This window comes from Pongo abelii, chromosome 13 (assembly GCF_028885655.2).
Source record: "Pongo abelii isolate AG06213 chromosome 13, NHGRI_mPonAbe1-v2.0_pri, whole genome shotgun sequence".
Lineage (NCBI taxonomy): Eukaryota > Metazoa > Chordata > Mammalia > Primates > Hominidae > Pongo > Pongo abelii.
Genome location: NC_071998.2, coordinates 102665449 through 102691855, shown reverse-complemented (window position 1 = coordinate 102691855; position 26407 = coordinate 102665449). Strand labels below are relative to the sequence as shown.

General features: G+C 43.8%; 1 protein-coding gene across 2 annotated transcripts in view; it reads left to right on the top strand.

The window, feature by feature from the left end:
• The first annotated feature begins 6523 nt into the window (after window positions 1-6523).
• The window catches only part of PTGR1 (prostaglandin reductase 1), a 35436-nt gene continuing 15552 nt past the window's right edge, over window positions 6524-26407 (top strand). Inside the window, exons 1-6 of one of the 2 annotated variants that reach the window (XM_024252729.3) lie at window positions 6524-7118; window positions 9362-9477; window positions 12426-12471; window positions 13723-13779; window positions 19031-19198; window positions 23369-23486. In XM_024252729.3, coding sequence (XP_024108497.1) covers window positions 9372-9477; window positions 12426-12471; window positions 13723-13779; window positions 19031-19198; window positions 23369-23486 — 495 coding nt within the window. In that variant the 5' untranslated portion in view covers window positions 6524-7118; window positions 9362-9371. Of the gene's footprint in view, window positions 7119-7234; window positions 7383-9361; window positions 9478-12425; window positions 12472-13722; window positions 13780-19030; window positions 19199-23368; window positions 23487-26407 lie in introns of those variants that run through there. The other variant, XM_024252727.3, reaches the window with a different exon arrangement.

Genomic DNA, 26407 nt, shown 5'->3' with positions numbered 1-26407 from the left:
TTATTAAACTTTCACCTTCTTTTAGCTTTCATGGTTCTTGCCTGAGTCAATTATTAGTAAATGGTTTCAAAACTGTGGCATTCTACTGTCAGGAATTTTTTTTTTTTTTTTTTCCTTGAGACAGGGTCTCTCTCACTCTGACCCAGGCTGGAGGGCAGTGATGCGATCTCAGCTCACTGCAACCTCCGCCTATCAGGCTCAAGCGATTCTCGTGCCTTAGCCTCCATAGTAGCTGGGACTATAGGTGTGTGCCACCATGCCAGGCTAACTTTTGTGTTTATAGAAGAGATGGGGTTTCGTCATGTTGGCCAGGGTGGTCTTGGACTCCTGGCCTAAAGTGATCCACCCACCTTGGCCTCCCAAAGTCCTGGGATTGCAGGCGTGAGCCGCTGAGCCCAGCCCTCCTTTTCTTACTTCTGTGTTTATGAACTCTTGGTAACTTACTTTAGGGGTGATAAAATATGTTCATGCATTAACATATTTTCTGTTACTTATTGATTGATTGATTTTTATCTTAAACTATTAAGGGTTAACCATTAACATGTTAATTGCTATCGTTAATTGTAGGGTGCTACAATAATAAAATGCTAATTTTATTGCCAGTTTTTATGTGCAGATTGTCTTAGATTTGGCCAATGGAAGCTCCTTTAAGGTGGTTTCTGTGTTCCTTTTGACACATCCCCTACTCTTTTGTGTTTCCATCATATTTTGCACACTTTCTTACTGACTGATGCAAAAGGATGTTTCAGGGTTTTTTTGTACTTTCGTTGCCCTTGTCCCAGCCCAGCCATCCATCAAGAGGCAGAAGTCCCACCACAGAATTACAGCAGACGCTACCCAAGTGGAGACAGGAGGGTAGAAGGAGAGGCTGGAAGGCGAAGCTAGGATGAAATGACATTCCAAGACGTGCAGCATGTTTGCATGCCAGAAATGACATCGCTGATAGGGGTTTACAGAAATCTCATCAGTAACCTTCCCTAAGTTTGTTCTTACCTACAAAAGGAATCTACTTCACCTGTACTGGAAGGCTGAAAGTGCAGGGAGCCGAAGGCCCATGGAACGTGACCAACTCAGCATTCCGCTGGAGGCTATATGATCCAACAGCAAATTGTTTATCATGAATGCAGGATGTGGGCAAACTCACACTGCCCTGCCACCAAAAGCTTTGCTGAGGGATGTTACTCCCTGGCGCCAGGCTCCTTGAAGTTATCTGTTGCGGGAAGTCAAGGACCCTGAATGGAGGGACTGGCTGGAGCCACAGTGGAGGGACCAGCTGGAGCTGAGGCAGAAGAATATAAACTGTGAAGATTTCATGGACATTTATCAGTTTCCAAAATTAATACTTTTATAATTTCTTACGCCTGTCTTTACTACAATCTCTGAATATAAATTGTGAAGATTTCATGGACATTTATCACTTCCCTAATAATACTCTTGTAATTTCTTAGGCCTGTCTTTACTTTAATCTCTTAATCCTGTTATCTTCGTAAGCTGAGGATGTATGTCACCTCAGGACCCTGTGATAATTGCATTAACTGTACAAATCGATTGTAAAAAGTGTGTTTGAACAATATGAAATCTGATTGTAAAACATGGGTGTTCGAACAATATGAAATCAATGCACCTTGAAAAAGAACAGAACAACAGCAATTTTCAGGGAACAAGGGAAGACAACCATAAGGTCTGACTGCCTGCGGGGTTGGGCAGAATAGAGCCATATTTTTCTTCTTGCAAAGAGCCTATAAATGGACATGCAAGTAGGAGAGATATCGCTAAATTTCTTCTCCTAGCAAGGAATATTAAATATTAAGACCCTAGGAAAAGAATTGCATTCCTAGGGGGAAGTCTATAAATGGACACTCTGGGAGTGTCTGTCTTATGTGGTTGAGATAAGGACTGAAATACGCCCTAGTCTCCTGCAGGAACCTCAGGCTTTTTGGGTAGGGAAAAAAATCCCACCCTGGTAAATTTGTGGTCAGATCGGTTCTCTGCTCTCGAACCCTGTTTTCTGTTGTTTAGGATATTTATCAAGACAAAACATGCACAGCTGAACATAGACCCTCATCAGTAATTCTAATTTTGCCCTTTGCCTTGTGATCTTTGCTTTTGTCCTTGCCCTGTTTCCTCAGAAGCACGTGATCTTTTTTCTTCCTTTCTGCCCTTTAAAGCATGTGATCTCTGTGAGCTACTCCCTGTTCATACAGCCCCTCCGCTTTTAAAGTCCTTAATAAAAACTTGCTGGTTTTGCAGCTCAGGTGGGCATCACGGAACTACCGATATGTGATGTCACCCCTGGCGGCCCAGCTGTACTGGAAGGCTGAATGTGCAGGGAGCCAAAGGCCCATGGGACGTGACCAATTCAGCATTCCGCTGGAGGCTATATGATCAAACAGCAAATTGTTTATCATGGATGCAGGATGTGGGCAAACTCAAACCTTTTGTGCCCTGCCACCAAAAGGTTTGCTGAGTGATGTCACTCCCTGGCGCCGGGCTCTTTTGTACTCTTTGTATTCTTTCTCTATTTCTCAGACCAGCCGACACATAGGGAAAATAGAAAGAACCTATGTTGAAATATTGGGGGCAAGTTACCCTGATAGTTATCTACTGAGAAAATTAGCGCCTATTGTTCAAAGAATGCAGTCTCGCAAGCCTGCTGTGAACCAAACGGCCGACTGACAATTACCTGACAATCACCCCCGCTTCTTGCTATCTCTTTTACATAATGAATACAGAGGGCTATGGAAAGCTCAGGGCCCTTGCCCACTAGAAGCCAAGTGCCCCCTGACTCCTTCTTCCAAATATACTCTTTTGTCTATTGTCTTTTATTCCTGCATTTGCCCCCTTTGTTCAGTCCAATAGAACCATGGCATAGTGGCACCCCCAACAACAACAGAATTGGGCTATCAATGTGAATGGAAAAGAGAAAAGTGTAGGACTTTGACATGGACTGAGATTCAAATCTCAACCCTGCTACTGACTAGCTATGTGATCTTGTCTACGTTGTTTTGCCTCTCAGAATTTCAGTTTCCTGAGGCTCCAAGGAAGATGATGGTAATATGTGCTTCTGAAACTGCCCCTATAAACATTAGAAAATTAGGCCGGGCACAGTGGCTCACACCTGTAATCCCAGTATTTTGGGAGGCCGAGGCGGGTGGATCACCTGAGGTCAGGAGTTCATGACCAGCCTGACCAATATGGTGAAACTCTGTCTCTACTAAAAATACAAAAATTAGCCAGGTGTGGTGGTGTGTGCCTGTAGGCCCAGCTAATCAGGAGGCTGAGACAGGAGAATTCCTTGAACCCAGGAGGTGGAGGTTGCAGTGAGCCGAGATCATGCCACTGTACCCCAGCCTGAGAAACAGAGCGAGACTGCATCTCGAAAAATACACAAAATTAATCAGGGAAGAAGGGAGGGAGGGAGAAACAAAAACAAACAAGCTGGCAGCATGTTCAGCATTCACCATTAACTCGGCACACTCTCCCATCTGCTTCCTCACACTTTGGTGCCTATTGTTCTAGAATCACTAGACCCAGTTACAAGATTATAGTTCGCCTTAACTGCTCTTTAAATAGCAACTTGAACATTATGAAATGTTGTTTTCACTTTGAGATATTCCTTCAGGTTCTGCATATGGATGAAACTACCGATGTCAGCTGAAGGACCCCACTGATGCAGCTGACCTGAAGGACTCCCCGAGGAGCTACCTCACCAAAAAATACAGTTTCTACTTTGTGATGATTTTATCCCCCTTGCCCCAACCGACCAGCAACCCCAATTTTCCAGCCCCTCACTCTCCACAATCCTCTTAAAGCCCCAGGCCGGAACTTCTTGGGAGATAGATTTGAGGGTTTCCTTCCACTTCCTTGCTGGGTGCCCTGTGATCATTAAACTCTTTCTTTGCTGCATCCCTGCTGTCTTAGTGTAATTGGTCTATTACTATGCAGTGGGCACGCAAACCTGTTGATGACCCTTCCTTGGGTCATCATGAGGACTAGAAATACTGGATACCAAGGGCTATTCTAGTGCAAGATTGCATCTCCTCTGTGCTGTGCAGAGAGGATAATCAATATCTCTTCAAACGCAGTGTCCCACATGTATTCAGGAATTCCTGCAATTGTGAGAAAAATATTACTGTTTGTTGTTATAATTATTTCTCAAGCATTATCCCACCAGAACAATGAAATAGAAGTTGTAGAGAAAAAAGTAGGGGACAAGTCTGTCTGTTTTTGTTTATTTGTTTGTTTTTGAGACAGAGTCTTGCTCTGTCACCCCAGCTGGAGTACAGTGGCATGATCTTGCCTCACTGCAACCTCCACCTCCTGTGTTCAAGTGATTCTCCAGCCTCAGTCTCCTGAGGAGCTGGGACTACAGACGCCCGCCACCATGCCCTGCTAATTTTTGTAGTTTTAGTAGGGATGGGGTTTCACCATGTTGGCCAGGCTGGTCTCGAACTCCTGACATCAAGTGATCCACCCGCCTTGGCCTCCCAAAGTGCTGGGATTATAGGCATGAGCCACCGCCCCTGACTAAGTCTGTCTGTTTTTAAAGTACAAAAAAAAAAATCCAGAAGAAATTTCCACCAAACAGATAACAATGACTTTTGCTTTTTGTAGTGTACACATCTGTATTATCTGAATTATTTGATAAAAAAGCATTTTTTAATTACTTGTTTGTGACTATTTTATTGTTTTAAGTGAACTGTTGCCTCCACAGTTAGATCAGAACTCACTGAAACCTCAGATCAGAGAACTGAACTGAGTAGAGTTTTGTCTTAGGGTAAAGCAGAGGAAAATCTTTTTCCTTGATCCTTTATTCCATATTCTAAGTCTCTGTGTGCGAGTATGTGACAGCCATGATTTAACTTAATCACCATGACTTGACAAACTGCGGCCTTTGACACTGACTGAGTCATCATGTTTGGGAAAGAGATTTTATTTGACCTGGTGTGTCCCAATCTTATCCATATCTTCAATTTAATGTCAAGTGAGTAAATATGTGAGCCACACTGTGTTTCTGGCACTTTTTTCTGTTATTCTTACTTTGCAAAGACTTTTTATGCTGCAATTTTATTAACACTTCTAATATCCAAAAGAAACAGTGATTCTATAACAAGTTATCTTAAAAGAAAAAAAAAAAAAAGAGAGAGAAGCAGAATGCTATATGTAACCCAATACCGTTTCTATAAATTAAATGTATATGACCACAGTGCCCATTATGTAAGAACACGGAAAAAAAAAAAACTGTATGCAAATCAAATACATCACAGTAGTTACCTATAGTAGGAGGAGAAAAGCAGGGAATGGAGTTTTTTTGGTTTTCTTTTGAGATGTGATCTCACTTAGACACCCAGGCTAGAGTGCAGTGCCACGATTGCAGCTCGCTGCAGCCTCCACCTCCCAGGTTAAAGCTATGTTGCCCACGCAAGTCTGGAATGCTTGGCCTCAAGTGGTGCTTTTGTCTCAGACTCCAAAAGTGCTAGGATTACAGGCATGAGCCACAGCACCCAGCCTGGGAATGGAGTTTTGTTTTATTTTGTTTTAAGTTACATAAATTAATGAGAGAGAGAGAGAGAATGAGAAAGAAAGAATTTGGCAGACCAGTGGGGATAAAGTGCCACAAACTCTGATGAGTGTGAAGAATTCAACTCTCGGCATTGAGTTTTTAGGGTCCATCCAAGTTGCTTTATGTACATTGAATCCAGTGCTTCTGATGCTGCGTACATCCTGTGGTATGCATCCACCACACTTGGTCCACACACTCTATTGTGGGCTGAACTGTGTCTTCCCCAATTTCATGTGTTAAAATCCCCAAGTCCCAGTACTCAGAATGTAAGTGTATTTGGAGATAGGGGCTTTGAAGAGGTAATTAAGGTTAAATGAGGCCATATTCATGAGCCCTAATCCATTTGACAGTATTTGAAGACAAGGCCTTCAAAGACGTGATTAAGTTAAACTGAGGCTGACAAGTGGGGCTCTAATCCAATATGATGGGTATCCTTACAAGGAGAGACATTGAGCCAGGTGTGGTGGTGGGCCTGTAATCCTAGCTTCTAGGGAGGCTGAAGGAGGATCACCTGAGTCCAGGAGTTCAAGGCTGCAATGAGCTATGATACCCACCATTGCACTCCAGCCTGGGTGAGAGAGCAAGACCTCAAAATAATTAAAATTAAATAAATTAAAGACATTGAATCTTCATAATGACTGGGAGTTAGGCATTCTTCTTATCCCCATCTTGCAGATGGCTGAACTGAGTGAGGCAAGGAGAAGGTAAGTAAGTCTTTGAAAGCTACACCACTAGTAAGTGGCAAGTGCAGGCTTCGAACCTGCAGCCGTCTAATACCAACGACTTAGCTTCACGTTCAACCCCTGCCTGAGACCACCTCTCCTTGCAGAGGCCGGGTCAAGGCCTGATGTTTGCTAGGGTGTGATGGGTGGGGTGCCTCAGTGGCAAGAGTGCTCACTCCTGCCTGGGGGGGTCTGGCAAGGGTTCACAGAGGTGACCTTGAATTGGCTGGTGGAAGACGAGTAGGTGTTCAGCAGGCGAACTGGGGACAGACAGGCAGGGTGTCTGCACCCCAGCCCTGGGCGAAAGCTTGCACTGCGGGCAAGCGGCAGGGCTGACGGGGATCCCAGGGATCGGAGCCAGCACCGGGGGCTTATTAGGGCTGCGGCCGCCCCAGCCCTGCCTTTGGACCCTTCTGGCCTGCTTGGCAGATGCCACGGCTGGTTCCCCCACGGGGCATATTTCCGCCGGGCTCCAAATTAGGACCCCAAGCGGAGGTCCAGTGTCACCTGGACAAAGCTCTGTTAGGGATTTTACTATCAGAAGTCCCCAACCCCCCTACACACACACACACACACACACACACGCACACACACATGCACACACACGCGCGCGCACATGCACATAGGCACACACACACACACAAACGCACTCAGATTTCCCTGACCCTGATTTTCCTCCTGTGACCTTTTCGGGGCCGGGCTCTCACCCTAAAGAAGCAGCCCCGCCCTGGGGTGGCCCCACCCTCTCCTGGGACCTGTCATAAGCCGGACCCCGGGCACCTGGTTGCGCAGTCCCAGCCGCCTTTTCCAGGCAGTGGAACCTTCGGGCTCCTGTAAGTAGACCTCCTGCTTTCTTTCCTTCCCTTTTCTCCCTCCTCTAACCCCCTTGCTTTCTTCCTGCCAAGTTTCTAGACGCCCCAGTGGAGGAGGTTTCCTCTTAGACCTCCTCCCCTTACGTCGAAATGACCGCTGGGTCTTGCACTCGGAGGATCTTGGGAGCCGAGGTCCCGACGCCTCCCGGCCCTGCAGTTCCTTGGAGAGCTTGGAGCCGCGCGCCCAAGGGAATAGGAAAGCTTGGTTACAACCCGGGACACCCGGTAGCTGCCTGCACCCGGGAGGGGGCTGGCCAGGGAACTTGCGGGACTGCACAACGGGGGGAGGGTAGAAGAAGAAAGATCGGGGTGGGGATTCGGGAATGGGCACGCGGGCGGCGGGTGGCGGTGGCGGGCGGCGAGGGTGGGAGCAAAGGGCGAGCGGCGAGGGTGGGAGCAAAGGGCGAGCGGGCAAAGGCCGGGCGCCGCGCCAGGCCCCCTCCTCGGGCGGGCGAGACCTTCCCGCGACCTCGCCCCTCTGCGGCCAGACCCTTTCCAGGAGGGCTTCTGGACTTGTAGCGAGTTTGGAAGCCCAGCTGTTGCTTTTTTGGGGAAAGGGACAAAGATGTGTGGACTCTAAAAAAGTTGAACTCGTAGAAATAATGACTAGAATGATGGTTGCCAGAGGCTGGGAGCGGGTTCGAGGGGGAGTGGGGGCTTGTTGGCCAAAGGGTACAAAGTTCAGAGACGAGAGGAATAGGTTCTGAGATCTGTTGCACAGCTGAGTGACTAGAGCCAATAATGTGTAGTTCAAAATAACAGAGTAAACTGCAAATGTCTCACCATAAAAATGATACGTAGGGCCGGACGCGGTGGCTCAGGCCTGTAATCCCAGCACTATGGAAGGTCGAGGCGGGCGGATCATTTGAGCTCTGGAGTTCTAGACCAGTCTGGCCAACATGGGGAAACCCCGTCTCTACTGAAAATACAAAAATTAGCCGGGCGTGGTGGCGGGCGCCTGTAATTCCAGCTACTCAGGTGGCTGAGACAGGAGAATCGCTTGAACCCGGGAGGCGGAGGTTGCAGTGAGCTGAGATCGCACCATTGCACTCCAGCCTGGGCGACAGAGCGAGACTCCGTCACAAAAAAAAAAAAAAAAAAAAAAAAAAAAAGTCTTAATTTTAAAAAAAGAAAAGAAGGAACAACCCCGGGCTGTAGATCGGACCGCCCCCCTGGCTCCCTCGCAATGCGGGAGTGCTCCCTCCAGGCCACCCGTGTCCCCTCCCCGCGGCACCCGTGGGGGAGCTGGGGAGGTCACCGGCAGCTCCAGATCGTTTTGTAACTGGATTGTTTGTAGCGGATGCACCCGCGGGAAGGCGCAGGTCCCAAGTGATTCGGCAGAGTTCAGTCCAAGCAGAACGTCCTGAACCCCCAGCTCGGGGCAGCCTTCATCATCTCCCCTTGCTTTGGTGTAGCGTTTCAGCTCAAAATCGGTTTGGTGTGGAGTTTAAACTCAAATCCCTCCTGGGCCAAAGAAAATTCGCACCCGATGGCTGAGTGCAAGAGGCTCACACCTGTAATGCCAGCACTTTGGGAGACAGAGGTGGGCGGATCGCCTAGGCAACACAGTGAGGCTCCTCTCTACAAGAAAGAGAGAAAAAAAAAGTATTAAAAACAAACAAACAACAACAACAAAAAAAACCGCACCTGAAAATGGGGCGGAGCAGCGGCGCCCCCCGGTGGTTTTCAGGAGTTCTGAGACTGCCTTGAAATGCCTGGCTCTTTCCATCTGAAAGAGGTGCATGGACTTCTATCTATTGGGTTCTTTGTGTTTGATGCTTTTTCTTAGAATTCACTCCATGTGAGATGAGAGACGGAATGGAATATTCGCACTCACGGTAACTGTTCAGTGCCGTAGAGAAACTCTAGCCTGGCAGTGGCTGGGAAGAATTTCCTTGTTGTTTTATATTTTTTCCTCATCTTGAAGATTTCTTTAAACCTCAGTTTCCTCATCCGCACACTGGCAATGATACTAATGTCTATCTTATAGGGAAGTTATAAGGATAAAATGAGGTAATCTATATGAAGTGTTTAGCACAGCACCAGAAACATAGTAAATGTTAAATGAATGTGGTTGGCGTGATGTGATAATGATAGGATTTGAGGATATTGTAGTTGTGCTGTCTGGTCTCAGTTTGATGGCTAGAGAACTGTTAGAATGCAGTCACTTCATGGCAGTTGACTACATATTTACTGTGTTCTAGGAGCTTCAGGATGGTTCGTACTAAGACATGGACCCTGAAGAAGCACTTTGTTGGCTATCCTACTAATAGTGACTTTGAGTTGAAGACAGCTGAGCTCCCACCCTTAAAAAATGGAGGTAAGTCGTACTAAAAATATTTCAGAGTTGGAAGGGACTGTGTCAGTTAGCTTTTGCTGCATAACAAACTACCCCGAAGTTTAGTGACTTTGAGCAACAATGGTTTATTAGTTCACAATTCTTTGGGTTGGCAATTTGGGCTGAGTTAAGCTGGGTGGTTCTTCTTAGGTCTCATCTGGGGTAAATGGTTAATTTAGGATGGGCCTTGCTCACATGTCTACTGGTTAGCAGGCTTTCTGTTGGGGTGCATGCCTTAGTTCTCATCTATGTGGCCTTTCTAGCAGGCTAGCTGGAGCTCTGTTCTTATAGTGGCCCCATAGATCTAGAGCAGCAGGAGTTGGCAAGCTCCAATGTGCAAGCACTTTCTCTTTTTTTTTTTTGAGACAGAGTCTTGCTCTGTTGCCCAGGGTGGAGTGCAGTGGTGTGATTTCAGCTCACTGCAACCTCTGCCTTCTGGGTCCAAGCGATTCTCTTGCCTCAGCCTCCTGAGTAGCTGGGATTACAGGTGTGCGCCGTCATGCCCCGCTAATTCTTGTATTTTTTTTTTGAGACGGAGTCTTGCTCTGTCACCCAGGCTGGAGTGCAGTGGAGCAATCTCGGCTCACTGCAATCTTTGCCTCCCAGGTTCAAGCGATTCTCCCTGCCTCAGCCTCCTGAGTAGCTGGGATTACAGGTGCCCACCAACACGCCCGGCTAATTTTTTTTTTTTTGTATTTTTAGTAGAGATGGAGTTTCACCATGTTGGCCAGGCTGGTCTCAAACTCCTGACTTCAGGTGATCCACCTGCCTCGGCCTCCCAAAGTGCTGGGATTACAGGCGTGAGCCACAGTGCCTGGCCTTAATGTTTGCATTTTTATTAGAGACGGGGTTTCCCATCTTTGCCAGGCTGGTCTTGAACTCCTGACCTTAGATGATCAGCCCGCCTTGACCTCCCAAAGTGCTGGGATTAAAGGTGTGAGCCACCATGCCCCACTGTGCAAGCGCTTTTCAAGCCTCTACTTGTGCCACGTTCGCTAATATCCCATGGTCAAAGAAAATCACAAAACCAAGCTCAGATTCGAGAGGCAGAAAATAGATTTCTTGATGGGAGAAGTGGCAAGGAGACCAGCACACAAGGGTGGGAGTTATTTGTGGCGATTTTGCAATCTGCCACAAAGACCTTTCCAGGGTTCTCAGTATGAATCCTCGATGTCACGTGGCAGGATTCCCCTGTTTTCATTGATAATTGAAATTCATGCTTGAGTGCATTACTCTTCATGGCTTTGACCAGACTATGGGGAGGATGTCCTCTCTATCCTCATGAGCCTGATGATGGCAGTGAGGTAAGCACTGCCCAGTAGCTATACGAAGAGTTCAGACTATAAGATGAGTCTCGGCCGGGCGCAGTGGCTCACACCTGTAATCCCAGAACTTTGGGAGGCTGAGGCAGGCAGATCACAAGGTCAGGAGATCGAGACCATCCTGGCTAACACGGTGAAACCCCATCTCTACTAAAAATACAAAAAATTAGCCGGGTGTGGTGGTGAGCACCTGTAGTTCCAGCTATTCGGGAGGCTGAGGCAGGAGAATAGCGTGAACCCGGGAGGTGGAGATTGCAGTTAGCCAAGATCGCGCCACTGCACTCCAGCCTGGGTGACAGAAAAAGACTCCATCTCAAAAAAAAAAAAAAAAGATGAGTCTCTAAGGAGTGTTTACAGGTAGGTAAGCTTTTGAGAAAAGGGGAAGCAATCAAGTAGCATGACAAAGTGATCATCAGTCCCATCTAAGCTGTGACAGCCATGACTCAAATTTAAAATTCCAAAGAATGTATACATGAGAGTCACTCCAGCAAAATGCATGTTCTCTCACACTAGCTGGGGCTGGCAATGGAACCATATGGTGAGCACTGTAACATAATGGTTTAAGTGTGGCCTTGGGCAAGTTACTTAACCTAACCTTAAATAAAATGGAAACAATATTTGTTGAATATCAAATGACATAATTCATGTAAAGCATGGAATGAGTGCTGAGTAAATAGCGTTATTATTATTATTATTAACTGGGCTGGGCCAAAAATGAGAACCCCTTCTTGTCTCTGCGATAGAAAGCAGAGATGGGAAGACATTCCTGAAGCAGAAGTATTATCTGTGTTTTTTTAGAATACCCAAAACAGGCTGGGCATGGTGGCTCATGCCTGTAATCCCAGCACTTTGGGAGGCCAAGGTGGGCAGATCTCTTGAGGTTAGAAGTTCGAGACCAGCCTGGCCAACATGGTGAAACCCTGTCTCTACTAAAAATACAAAAATTAGCCGGGCGCAGTGGTGGGCGCCTGTAATCCCAGCTACTCAGGAGGCTGAGGCACGAGAATCACTTAAACCTGGGAGATGGAGGTTGCAGTGTTCAGAGATCAAGCCACTGCACTCCAGCCTGGGCAACAGAACAAGACTAGGTCTCAAAAAAAAAAAAAAAAAAAAAAAGAGGCCGGGCATGGTGGCTCACGCCTGTAATCCCAGCACTTTAGGAGGCCGAGGCGGGCAGATCATGAGGTCAGGAGATCGAGCTGTAGTCCCAGCTACTCAGGAGGCTGAGGCAGGAGAATGGCATGAACCCAGGAGACGGAGCTTGCAGTGAGCTGAGATCGCGCCACTGCACTCCAGCCTGGGAGACAGAGCGAGACTCCCTCTCAAAAAAAAATAAAAATAAAAATAAAAAAAAAAAGAATGCCAAAAACAAAGGCATCAGGCCTTGAGTTCCGTTTTTTTGTTCAACATTTATTTTAGTTTTAGGGGTACATATGCAGGCTTGTTATACGGGTAAATTGCATGTGGCTGAGGTTTGGTGTACGAATGATCCTGTCGCCCAGGCAGTGAGCATGGTACCTCCCACGCCCCTGTCTAGTGGTGCTCAGTGTCTATTGTTCCTCTCAGGCCTTGAGTTTCTAATTGCCTATGGAATGCTTTATTTTGTAGAGGTCCTGCTTGAAGCTTTGTTCCTCACCGTGGATCCTTACATGAGGTATTATTTATTTCCCCCCTCAAAATGCTAATGCTGTGTTAAATGCTATTTGGAAGAAGTTCCATCTTTTAGAATATCCAACTGACTTAAAACATTGTCACTTTCCCTCTGTTTCTCCCAGCCAGTATCAGTGATGGGATTCATGCACGCTCGTCTTTTGCAGGCAAAGGTCTAAGTAGCTTAGTGAGGGATCACCTCAGTCCCTTTGTCCCAGCCGTCTCCTATCTGCTCTGCACAATTTGCCTTTCACTGCTCAACAGAATTACTTCCAGGAAAAAAAAAAAAAAAAAGAAGGAAAAAAAAAACCTTAAAAGAAAAAAATAAAGCCTGGGCAACACGGTAAAGCCCTGTCTCTACTAAAAATACAAAAAAAGTAGCCGGGTGTGGTGGCACAGGCCTGTGGTCCCAGCAACTCAGGAGGGTGAGGCAGAAAGATCACTTGAGCCTGGGAGGCAGAGGTTGCAGCGAGCCAAGATCGTGCCACTGCACTCCAGCCTAGGTAACAGAGCAAGACCCCGTCTCATAAAGAAAAAAGAAGCCAAACCCCAATTTGTGCATTTCACTACTGGCAAGTAATTTGGATAGCGGAAGATGCGAAGACTAAAATCAGCTTTTCTGGCCTTCCATTTACCTGTATTCTTTTAATGTAGGTAAATCTGCAGTTGACTCAAACTTATATCCTCAGCAAACAACTCAGGGAGGGGAGGAAATCAAAAGCCTTTATTGACCACTAAGTCCTCAGTATTTTTTTGCCCCGGTAAATAACATAGCCATCATTCTTTTACACTTTTTTTCATAGCTGATTGATAAAGATTCAAATCTTAAGTGGAAAATACAGTTTAAATATGTTAATTGGCATCTTTTTGCGTAGCTAGTGTTTTCGGTAATAACTACCCAGTGGTGCCTGGGTTCTATTTTTAAAGTCATTGGTAGAAATTCATCTTTACTTGAACACGGCAGCAAGACTTTTGTGTCCATTCATAAAAAAATCCAACTGGAGTGCTTATCTGAGGTCACAGAGCAGAACTTCCTCTAACAGCTTTCCTCCTGCATCTCACCTAGTTGTAGCCCTTCATCTGTCTGGGTTTTATTGCCGCATACACTTACCCAGCAGTTTTTCATTTGGCTTGAAACTCAAAACAGTCCCCTGATGCTCCTATGTATTAAGAATGGAATTTTATTTACTTATCTATTTTTTTTTTTTTTTTTTTTTTTTTTTTTTTTTTTTTTTTTTTTTTTTTTTTTTTGCAGATTCGCAGCCAGAAGTTTGAAGGAAGGTGATAAAATGATGGGGCAGCAAGTGGCCAGGTAATTATTTCCATTTGTCCCAATGCTTGGAAAATATATCTCCTCTACCTCCTGCTGGGTCCTGTCTCTGTCCATTGCTCCTACAATTTCTTCAGCCTGTGTTGTTCACTCACTGTGTGATCCTGGAATCAACTTGGGAAATTCTGTCCCCTTCCTGACTAGCTGGAAAGGAGAGAAGGATGTGAAATTGTCATTTTTTCACCACAACCTCCACCTCCCAGGTTCAAGCGATTCTGATTCTCCTGCCTCAGCCTCCCGAGTAGCTGGGATTACAGGCATGTACCACCACACCCAGCTAATTTTGTATTTTTAGTAGAGATGGGGTTTCTCCATGTTGGTCGAGCTAGTCTCGAACTCTCAACCTCAGATGATCCGCCTGCCTCGGCCTCTCAAAGTGCTGGTATTACAAGCATGAGCCACTGCACCTGGCCTATATATAAATTTTAAATGGAATCATATGCCCTTCAGAAAACTGTTTTCTCTCAATTATTATGTTAAGGATATCTTTCATTGACAGTATATAAATAGACCACCTACCTTTTAATAGCTGCAAGTTATTTTATTATATTCCACCATTTAACTAATCTACTACTGATAACAACTGTTTTCAATTTTTTCTATCACAAATAATTCTTCAAGGAGCATGTATGTATTTATATGTGTATATCTGTGTATTCTTTGCCCTCTTGGATGAGTATTGCTTTACATTAAATTCCCAGAAGTATAAATTCTAGACCCAAAGAAATGTATATTTTTAATCTGAAAAGGTGATGACAAATTGTTCTTCAGAAAAATTATATGAAGGCTGGATGCAGTGGCTCATGCCTGTAATCCCAGCACTTTGGGAGGCTGAGGCCGGAGGATCACTTGAGGTCAGGAGTTTGAGACCAGCCTGGCCAACATGACAAAACCTGATCTCTACTAAAAATACAAAAATTAGCCAAGTGTGTTGGTGGGCATCTGTAATCCTAGCTATTCAGGAGGCTGAGGCATGAGAATCACTTGAACCCAGGAGGCAGAGGTTGCAGTGAGCTGAGATCACACCTCTGCACTCCAGCCTGGGCAATAGAGTGAGACTTGGTCTCAAAAAAAAAAAAAAAAATGTATGAATGTTCACTCCTACAAATAGTATTAACCTGTTTCCATTATACTGTTCACCATCAGTCTCGGCAACCTGAGATAAATATATTGATACTTTATGGTTAGTTTAGTTTGCATTTCTTTTATTATTAGTGCTGTTGACCTTCTTTTTGTAAGTTAATTCTCAATTTTCTTCTGTGGATTATCTGTTTATATCCTTTGCCCTTTTCCTTTAGGTCTTATCGTTCGTTACATTGATTTGTAAAAGCTTCTTGTATGTTCAGGATATTAGTGTTGCAAATGTTTGGGCCTTTGTTGATCTTTCTTCTGTGTCCAATTACAGTTTAAAATTTTATGTGGTAAAATTATAAGTATTTATAATTATGGTCCTTTGGTTTCATCTCATGCTTAGAAAGGGATTCCCCACACCATAATTACTAAAATATTTATTCATGCCAGGGGCGGTGGCTCACACTTGCAATCCCAGCACTTTGGGAGGCCAAGGTGAGCGGATCACCTGAGGTCGGGAGTTCAAAACCAGCCTGGCCAACACGATGAAACCTCGTCTCTACTAAAAATACAAAAATTAGCTGGGCACAGTGGTGGGCGCTTGTAATCCCAGCTACTTGGGAAGCTGAGGCAGGAGAATCACTTGAACCAAGGAGGAGGTTGCAGTGAGCAGAGATCGCACCATTGCACTCCAGCTTTGGATGACAGAGTGAGACTCCATCTCAAAAAAAAAAAAAAAGTATTCATGTTTTCTGTATTTTATACTTTAATTTTTTATGACAAAAATTTTGAGTCATTTAGCTTTTATGAGTGGGAGCAGGTTCAGTGGCTCACACCTGTAATCCTAACACTTTGGGAGGCCAAGGTGGATGGATTGCTTGAATTCAGGAGTTGAAGACCAGCCTGGAAAACATGGCAAAACCTTGTCTCTTAAAAAAAACAAACATCTCATTCTTTATTTTTTTGAATTTTGTGTCTCAATGACTAGCCAGTTATTATAATACCATTGGTAGAAATCTTCTATGGATCTTTACTGGGATTTCAATGACCTTACAGATTTATTTAGAGGAAACTGACATCTTTACAATTTCTCTCTCCAAACACAAGGTATGCTTCTCCATTTATTCATTTTGTCTTATATCCCATTAACAGTTTTCTTCATATACGTCTTATACGTTTCTTGCTAATAATGAAAGAAATGAACATGTATTTGTGTTTGCTGGATTGGCAAACTATTTTTTTAAATATAATAGTAATGGAGATGATACACTCATACATTGATGGTGGAAGTGGAAGTTGGCACAACCTTCTAGAAAGGAATTTGGGAATTTGGCAATATGCAGCAAGAGTTACAAATGTTTTAATACTCTTTGACCTAGTAATACCATTTATAGAAATCCTGACTAAGGAAACGGTATTGAGCCAGGTGCAGTCGCTCATTCCTATAATCCCAGCACTTCAGGAGGCCGAGGTGGGTGGATCTAGGAGTTTGAGACCACCCTGGGCAACGTGGTAAACCCCATCTCTACAAAACTACAAAAAAGTCTGGATGCAGTGGCTCACGCCTGTAATCTCAGTACTTAGGGAGGCTGAGGAGGGTGGATCACCTGAGGTCAGGAGTTCACGAGTAGCCCGGGCAACATGGTGAAACCTTGTCTCTACTAAAAATACAAAAATTAGCCAGGCGTGGTGGTGGGCGCCTGTAATCCCAGCTATTCAGGAGGCCAAGGCACGAGAATTGCTTGAACCTGGGAGGCGGAGGTTGCAGTGAGCTGAGATCGTGCCATTGCACTCCAGCCTGGGCAACAGATTGAAACTCTAGTCTCAAAAAAAAAAAAAAAAAAAAAAATTGGCCTGGCGTGGTGGCTCACACCTGTAATCCCAGCACTTTGGGAGGCCAAGGCAGGTGGATCACAAGGTCAGGAGATGGAGACCATCCTGGCTAACACGGTGAAACCCCATCTCTACTAAAAATACAAAAAATTAGCCGGGCGTGCTGGCAGGCGCCTGTAGTCCCAGCTACTCTAGAGGCGGAGGCAGGAGAATGGTGTGAACCTGGGAGGCGGAGCCTGCAGTGAGCTGAGATTGCACCGCTGTGCTCCAGCCTGGGCAATAGAGCGAGACTCCGTCTCAAAAAAAAAAAAAAAAAAAAGATTAGCTGGATGTGGTAGTGTGCTACTGTGGTCCCAGCTACTCAGGAGGCCAAGGTGGGAAGATCATTTGAGCTCAGGGGAGGTTGAGGTTGCAGTGAGCCATGATTACACCACTACACTGCAGCCTGAGCAACAGAGAGAGACCGTGTCTCAAAAAAAAAAAAAGAAAAGAAAAGAAAATAATAATCATGTTTATGAATATTAATTAAAATATATTTCCTAGCAAGTGGACTCAGAGAAAAAAGGAAAAAAATAATTAACATTAGGAAAAATACTGAAAGTATCCTAATAACGGGGGCGTAATTAAATTCATTACATTTTTTGAAGGATTCTTACTAACATGGAAAAAAGTATAAATTATATAGACCAATGTAGTGTTGACAGATAAATTATAGGTTATAAAACATATAAAATTACTTCAATTATGTAAATATGTATAATACAGCCGGGCGCGGTGGCTCACGCCTGCATCCCAGCACTTTGAGAGGTCGAGGCAGACGGATCACAAGGTCAAGAGATCAACACCATCCTGCCCAATATGGTGAAACCCCGTCTTTACTAAAAATACAAAAATTAGCTGGGCGTGGTGGCACGCACCTGTAGTCCCAGCTATTCGGGAGGCTGAGGCAGGAGAATTGCTTGAACCTGGGAGTCAGAGGTGCAGTATGCCGAGATGGTGCCATTGCACTCCAGCCAGGTGACAGAGCAAGGCTCTGTCTCAAAAAATAAAAAATAAAAAAATAAGTATAGTACACATTTTTAAATATACCATTAAGATTGACATAAAATACACCCAAATGTTAGCAATTGTCTTTGTGCTGCGAGATTAGAACGGATATTTTTATTTTATATGTTTAAAATTTTCTAGAATAAATATGTGTTATATAACACTATGATCTGGGGAGTAAAGATGGTACAGAAGGATAAAGAGTTGGATGAAGAAAAGGGAATCAGTAAATGAGACAGAAAGGGTGCAGCTTAGAGGAGGAGGCAAAAAGCCAGCAGAGATCAGTACCCTGGGAACGAATGAGGGAAGACTTTTGGGTGACCCTGTGTTAATAGAGTGGAAAAGGGTAGGCTGGGCGCAGTGGCTCACACCTGTAATCCTAGCATTTTGGGAGGCCAAAGCAGGTGGATCACCTGAGGTCAGGAGTTCAAGACCAGCCTGGCTAACATGGTGAAACCCCGTCCCTACTAAAAATACAAAAATTAGCCTGGTGTGGTGGCGGGCGCCTGTAATCCCAGCTGCTGAGGCAGGAGAATTGCTTGAACCCAGGAAGTGAAGGTTGCAGTGAACTGAAATCACACCATTGCACTCCAGCCTGGGCGACAAGAGCAAGACTCCATCTTAAAAAAAAAAGTATACATATATATATATAGAGAGAGAGAGAGAGAGTGGAAAAGTAAAATCAGACAATGATTAAGGAATATCCACTGGATTTTGTGCTCAGGAGGTTGTTGGGACCTTAGTGGAGTAGTAGGGGTGGAAGGCAGGTTGCAGCGGGTTAGCACATGAATGGGAAGTGAAGAAGTTTGGCTGAAAAAGGAAGACGAAGGAGCAAGGAGATAGGGGAGGGATGGGATTATAAGATGGCAGAGTTGAGCATGCTTATATGTTGAGTGAAAGGGACAGTAGAGAGGAAAATCTCAAAGATTCTGGAGAGTGGAAGGCTAAGGGAAAGAGAGTGACACCTGAAGAAGAGAAGGCTAGTGTTCAGGTCACCTTGAGCCAGAGGACAGAGGCCTCTTGCTTAAAAGAAAGAGATGTGGGTGAGAACAGGCGCTCCTCACCCCATGAGCCACTCCTCAAGTGGCTGGGCCAGTTGAGAGTTCTCTGGTGACCCCTATGCCAATGGCTAAGAATTAAGATGGAGAGGGGTGGTGGACTATCAGTCGTGGAATATCAACCTCAGTGCACTTTTGTCAACACTAACCCCACAGCATCCTGACTCCCTTGAAAGGGAAGACATGTCACATGCCTTAATGCCTTAATGTGCTTTATTTTTCAGAGTTGTGGAAAGTAAAAATGCAGCCCTACCAAAAGGAACTATTGTACTGGCTTCTCCAGGCTGGACAACGCACTCCATTTCTGATGGGAAAGATCTGGAAAAGCTGCTGACAGAGTGGCCAGACACAATACCACTGTCTTTGGCTCTGGGGACAGTTGGCATGCCAGGGTGAGTTTCATGGATATATTCCATTTGTTTCAATGTCTAACACTCTGGTTTTCCAAAACGGTTTGTTCAGAACTTCGTCAACAGGAAGATATTTGATGCATGATAGGCTCAGGGGCTGATTAGAGAAGATGGCAGGACTAAGAAGGAAGATCAGCCTAAGTGTCCATCAGTGGGTGAATGGATAAAGAAAACGTAGTCTATATACACAGCGGAATACTATCCAGCCTTAAAAAAGAAGAAAATCTTGTCATTTGTGACAACATTGGAGGACTTTATGTTAAGTGAAATAAGCCAGGCACAGAAAGGCAAATACCACATTATTTCACTTAAATGTGGAATCTAAAAAAGTTGAACTCATAGAATTAGAGAGTAGAATGATAGTTACCAAGGGCCGGGAGGCTGAAGGGTTGGGGAGATGTTGGTCAAAGGATACAAAATTTCAGTTAGACCCACCATGCCCGGCATGAATAAAGATTTTAGTAATTAATATTTACTAAAATCAATACCTTCTTACATTCAATTAGTGGACACTAAATAATTCCAGCACTTCTTATTCTTTCCTGCCTGCCCTGTACCCTCTACGGGTGAGAGCTCTTCCTCTTCCTGTGTTATCCCACTCATCCTTCTCTCTGCACTGTGAGCCAGGTGTGGAGGAGGAGAGGTGAAGGTAGACATGAGGAAACTGGTTGTTGAGAAGGTAATTTGTAAAATATTAGGAGATCCTTACTCCTGAAAGAGAAGGTAATTTATTCACTCATGTGTATTTCTTATTTATCTGATCCAAGCCACTAAGGAATGCATGTTAATGCATGTTTACTCTAAACAATCAACCAGTGGTTCTTAGTGACTGAGGTGGGGAGTCATACATGCCCGTTTCTAAGAATCCTCTGGCAACACATCACCCATTCAATGAGTCTTCTTGTCATTATGAGTCACTGACCAATGGGATGGGTCTTCTTTGCTAATGCCAGAGTTTTCTGGGCCAGTTCACCTAACCCCAAAAGAGAAGCAGAGGTTACACTTTCTGATTGAGTTATTCCACCTGTGACAACCAGCATCCCCCTCTCCCAGTATACCTTCTAGATATTTCCAGAGTTGGCTTTCAATTAGATATTCCGACCTAAGATACACAAAGCCTTTCCCAAACCTTACCTCCTTTTAAAATAAAATGGAGGCCGGGCACGGTGGCTCACGCCTGTAATCCCAGCACTTTGGGAAGCCGAGGCAGGCGGATCACAAGGTCAGGAGTTCGAGACCAGCCTGACCAACATGGTGAAACCCTGTCTCTACTAAAAACACAAAAATTAGTCAGACATGCTGGCATGTACCTGTAATCTCAGCTACTCAGGAGGCTGAGGCAGGAGAATCGCTTGAATCCAGGAGGTGGAGGTTGCAGTGAGCCGAAATCGCACCACTGCACTCCAGCCTGGGTGACAGAGCGAGATTCCATCTCAAAAAATAAAACAAAAAATAAAATAAAATAAAATGGAGACAGGATGAAGAAGTCAAAAGTAAAGAAATCCTTGAGGGAAAATTAATGGTGTACTTTGGACTAAGACGGACTTAATAGAATCAATGGTTTGGAAAGCAAATACATGCGCTCTTCCAACTTAATTGAAGGAAATGATGCAAAACGTTGGGGGGAATGTTAAATCTGTGGAGTCTGGACAGCTAAAACACACCCTAGATTTCAAAGTTCAACTTTTCTTATAGTCTATATCAGAAGTCCTAGCATTCTTGAAAGTTGACCCATCCCAGCTAGGTATGGTGGCTCATGCTGGTAATTTCAGCACTTTAGGAGGCTGAGGTAGGAGGATCGATCGCCTTAGGTAAGGAGTTGGAAACCAGCCTGGGCAACATAGTGAGACCTTGTCTCTACAAAAAAATTTAGAAATTAGCTGGTTGTGGTGGTGTGTGCCTCTTGTCCCAGCTACTTGAGAGGTTGAGGTGGGAGGATCGATTGAGCCCTAGAGGTTGAGGCTGCAGTGAGCCATGATTGTGCCACTGCACTCCAGCCTGGGCAACAGCGCAAGAACCTGTCTCAAAAAAAATTTTTTTGTAAAGGGAGTAGTTCTCAATTGCTAGCATTCATAAGAATCATCTAGAGTCTTATTAACATTTGGATTATTTCTGAATCAGTGGGTCTAGGGTGAGGCCTGAGAATCTAAATGTTTAACAAACATTTCAGCCGGGTGTGGTGGCTCACACCGGTAATTCCAGCACCTTGGGAGGCAGAGGTGGGCGGATCACAAGGTCAGGAGTTCGAGACTAGCCTGGCTAACGTGGTGAAACCCTGTCTCTACTAAAGATACAAAAAATTAGCTGGGCGTGGCGGCACATGCCTGCAATCCCAGCTGCTGGGGAGGCTGAGGCAGGAGAATCGTTTGAACCCGGGAGTTGGAGGTTGCAGTGAGCCAAGATCACCCCATTGCACTCCAGCCTGGGTGACAGGGTGAGACTCTGTCTCAAAAAAAAAACAAAAAAAAAACACATTTCAGGTGATTCTGAGACAGGTGGTGCTGCCTCCCCCTTTTGAAAAACACTGTGTTAAGGGAATGTTAGATATTTGGATTCTTAGAAAAAATGCTACCTGTGCCTGTCACTGCCTTCTATTCAATGCCAACTTCTCATGGGCCCCAAATATAGTCAGAGGCTGTGTAAGCTAAGTAATGTCAACATGTAGGTTTTTTTTTTTTTTTTTTAATGCAGAAATAACTTTACATGAATTTGTCTGAAATTCTTCAAGTGGCTTAACAGTCACTATAATGGGTCTGGATTTTATTGGCTGAGATTCAGGGCTGCAAAAATATAGCTTAACATTTTCCACTACTGAACTTCATTTCTACCTCAAGCCCTCCTTTCGGCTAGTGTAATAAGAGAAAACCTCATTTAAATTCAGTGATTTCTCACATCATTTCAAATTTAAAACTCAGGATTTCTTTTTTCTTCTCCCTGGGGTTGTTGCAAAGCTCCAAGGGATAATACAAGTTCTGTGTCAGTAGAAGGGGGACAACAACGACTTCTTGATCTTGATCTGTACTGGTCTTAAGCTGGTCTCCTGCTCAAAGTTACTTCCTTTCTCTAAGTTTTGAGATCCTTTCCCCCTTTCCTTCTTCCCACCCTTCCTTCCCTTTTCTTTTTTACACTTTGAAGCTCTTCTGAGGAATGAAATGGAAATATATATATAGCGCCAAATGATCAGCCTCTAAACAAAAACAACTCCTATGTACCCCAAATTCATATTTCACTCAGAATTTGAGCTCCTCAAAATTGCCACTGCCAATGACATCACTGTGAAAGTAGAGGATGCTTAATAACTTCTTACATTCAATTAGTGGGCGCTAAACAATTCCAGCACTTCTTGGTCTTTCCTGCCTGCCCTGTACCCTCTACGGATGAGAGCTCTTCCTCTCTGTTCTTCTCTGTTATCCGTCATTCCCTCTGGACTGTGAGCCAGGTGTAGGGGAGAAGAGGTGAAGGGAGACAGGAGGAAACTTTGGTTGTGAAGAAAGTCTTCAATCATATCACCTTCCAAACTCGCAGTCCAACGAGATGCGGTGGTGTCTTCACCCAGTCCCCATCAGTACTGCCAGTGCTGCATCTTGGTAGGTCCAGTAGCTCTTTTCCTGCAAGCTAACTTTGACATCTTACTTGGGGTAATACAGGGAAATTTCAGAAGGTCTTCCATACCACTTTGGAGCCATGGAAAGCTCCAGATGCTCCCTGTGACCCTCTCATGCCTAATATCACAGCATTGTAGCTACTCTGTGGCTATGTCAGCATGATAACATGGGGGCTTCTCCCATGAAGCTCATCATCTCCATAGAACTTACATGGGAATGAGGCATAGCTCTCTCTTCTTGAATCCCCAAAGTTTGAGAAAGATGGTCTATCTTTTGCCCCTGAAATTTGGCCTGTGAATGGACAGGATACAGCCCCTTTCTAGCCAATTCTCCCTTCCCTCCCTAGTTCACATCATCTTTATTCCTATCTGAAAGTAGAGATGGAGGAAGTAAAGCAACAGTGGCTGGCAATATTTATTTCCTATATTTTTGTCTTTTACTTGGACCCATGGCACTGGGCCATTGAGAAGGCCTTCAAGATATATATAAATGAGTTATAGAGGAAAGAAACAACTCTATTCGTATATCCTTAATTTTCTTCCTTTAGCCTGACTGCCTACTTTGGCCTACTTGAAATCTGTGGTGTGAAGGGTGGAGAAACAGTGATGGTTAATGCAGCAGCTGGAGCTGTGGGCTCTGTCGTGGGGCAGATTGCAAAGCTCAAGGTAAGTGCCTTTCTCCAGTAACAAGCCTTTATTCAAAACCCATTGGGAATGCAACAGTGAACACAGCAGATCTTCCTTGGCCTCGGGGAGTTTATAGTCTAGTTGTCTTCTTTAGAAGTTGGAGATTGAGAAATTGGAGGAATGGGGAAAACTATACCAAAGATAAGCTGAACATTGTTATTTGATAATATTGCAGATAATCAAGTCAGAAATGGCCTCTGTCTAGAGTAGTGAGTTTATCAGCATTTATCATTTTCATATTTTTTACTGAATATTCTACTGCTACAGCTTAATCTTCTTTCTTCATGATTGTCCTTAGCAATAGAAGAAGGGACTTGAGATCAGCCAACTAAGAGTCATCACCCACGTGGCCCCACTGCCAAGGCTGTTGTACTAGAAGGAAATGGGCATTCAGCCCAGAGCAGTGGGGCCATGGCTTGCAAACTAACTCCTGGGAGGTACCCAGGACAAGGAAACGTTGGCTCTGATTTAGGCAGATGTCTGCTCAGGGGATCCAATCTGATGGTGTGTGTATAGAGTAGGCGACAACTCAGACACAGTAGGGATTTGTTATTACATAGTGGGAAGGTGATCTGGCTCGACTGATCCTTTGCCCAAGGCTGGGATGCAGGATTCATGACCTAGGTCCTAGGGGACAAGTTAGATGGAGTACAGATGAGTACAGGGCTACAACCAACGGCCAAGGGTTTGGACTGGTCTCCAGTGCTAATAGGAGCTTGGAATACAAATGTGAGGCTACCATAGAAGTTGTAGAATAATTTGTTTAACTAAGTAAATAAATAGGAATAGATATTAAATTTTATCAAATGCCATTGCAGCATTTATCAGGTTCACTTTTCAGTGAATGGATTACATTAGTTTTCCAATGTCGAACCATTCTGACATTTCCAGAATAAGCTTTACGTATGTATGGTATATTATGGGCTTATACCTTTGGAATTGACTTGATAACATTTAAAATAGAATTTTTGCACCTACAGTCACAAGTGAGTTTGGTTTAAAGTTTACTTTTTGTTCTGGAATTTAGCTAGGCTTGGATTATGCTAAAATTACAAAATGAATTAGGATTATTTCTAAATATTCCAATTTCAAATATCCTATTAAAATCATAAGGGGCTTTTATCCCGTAAGTTTGATAGGACTTGTGCTTAAACCTATTCTTTTATATTCGACCTTTCTGTCCATTTTATGTGTGTTTCTGTAAAATGCAGCTATTTGCATTTTTAACCCATCTGAAAGTCTCAGTGTTATAATAGTTAAATTTAAGCCATTCATATTAATTGCCATAACTGGAATGTTTGGTCATATTTATATTATCTTGCTTTGTTTTCCATTTATTGGTTATTTCTTTCTGTGTTATTTTCTTTGTTCTTTTTCCTCTAGTTACTGAGAACCTAAGTTTTATTTACATTCTGCTAATGTTTACCTTTTTACCAATTATTTAAAATCTGTTTTATTTATATCCCGCTACTATTCATATACATATTTTATATACCAAAATAAACATATATACAATATATGTATATAAACTTCTAACAGTATATTTTTCCCCATATTCTACCCCTACATCCTAGATTTTTATTCAATAATCTAATAAATAATAAAAATCTCATATTATTATTAAAACTTTTTGGTTATGACATCTGAAAATGCCTTTTAATTTTGATGCATATAGAATTCAAAGGACCTGCCAGGTGCAGTGGTGTGTGCCTATAATCCCAGCTTCTCAGAATTCTGGCTGAGGCAAGAGGATCCCTTGAGCTCAGGAGTTCAAGACCAGTCTGGGCAATGTTGTGAGACCTTGTCTCTAAATTTAAAGAAAAAATTCAAAGGACCCAATCCTTTTCTCTCAGAGCTCTATAAAATTGCTCTACTTTTTCAATTTCTATTTAGGGTTGCAGATGAGACATTCAAAGCCAATCTGATCCTGTTTCCTTTGTAGGTAATTAGACTTTTCTTTTAGGTGCTTATAAGCATTTCTTGTTATTCTTTGAATTTAGAAATATCACCAGGAAATGTCTATGTCTGTCTTTGTTTAATCCTGCCTGCAACTTAGTTAGCCATTACAATCTGAAGACCAACGTTATTCTTCAGATGAAGAACAGTTTTCTTCTTCTATTTAATTATTTTTTTCATCTATTCTGTTTTCTTCATGAGGAATGGTATATGTTCATTCTGTTTCCCTTAGGACTATACTTGTATGCTATCTTTGCTCTCATAATTACATCTTTTGTACTTTTTCCTCTGAATTCTGTACTTTCTTAATCTGGTCCTCCAATTGAATTACATGACTTGCAGCAGCATCAGTTTCTAGATTAGCAATTAAGTTTTTCATAGCTAAGGCTCATCACATTCTGGGATTGCTTCCTTTCCCCATAACCTGCACTTGTTGACTAATGTAGTATCCTTTTGAATTTCCCTGAGAAACTTGAAATGGTATGAACACATCTTTTAAAATATCTTCTCTTCCCTGTAGAAATTCCACTGGAGACTGCCATGCTAAGGAATTTATATTCAATCTTTAAAGAAGTAACATGATTGGTTCTGCTTTTTAGAAACATCACTTAGGCCTTGGTAGGAGGATGGTTCCTAGGCACACTATACTGAGACAAGAAGTCCACTTAGGAGGCTCTTATAATAATTCAAATGAAAATTTTGATGCATCGACAAAGATTGGAAGTCAGAGTCAGCTTTTTTTTTTTTTTTTTTTGAGACGGAGTTTTGCTCTTGTTGTCCAGGCTGGAGTGCAATGGTGCGATCTCAGCTCACCGCAACCTCCGCCTCCCAGGTTCAAGCTATTCTCCTGCCTCAGCTTCCTGAGTAGCTAGGATTACAGGCATGTGCCACCACGCCCGGCTAATTTTGTATTTTTAGTAGAGACTGGGTTTCTCCATGTTGGT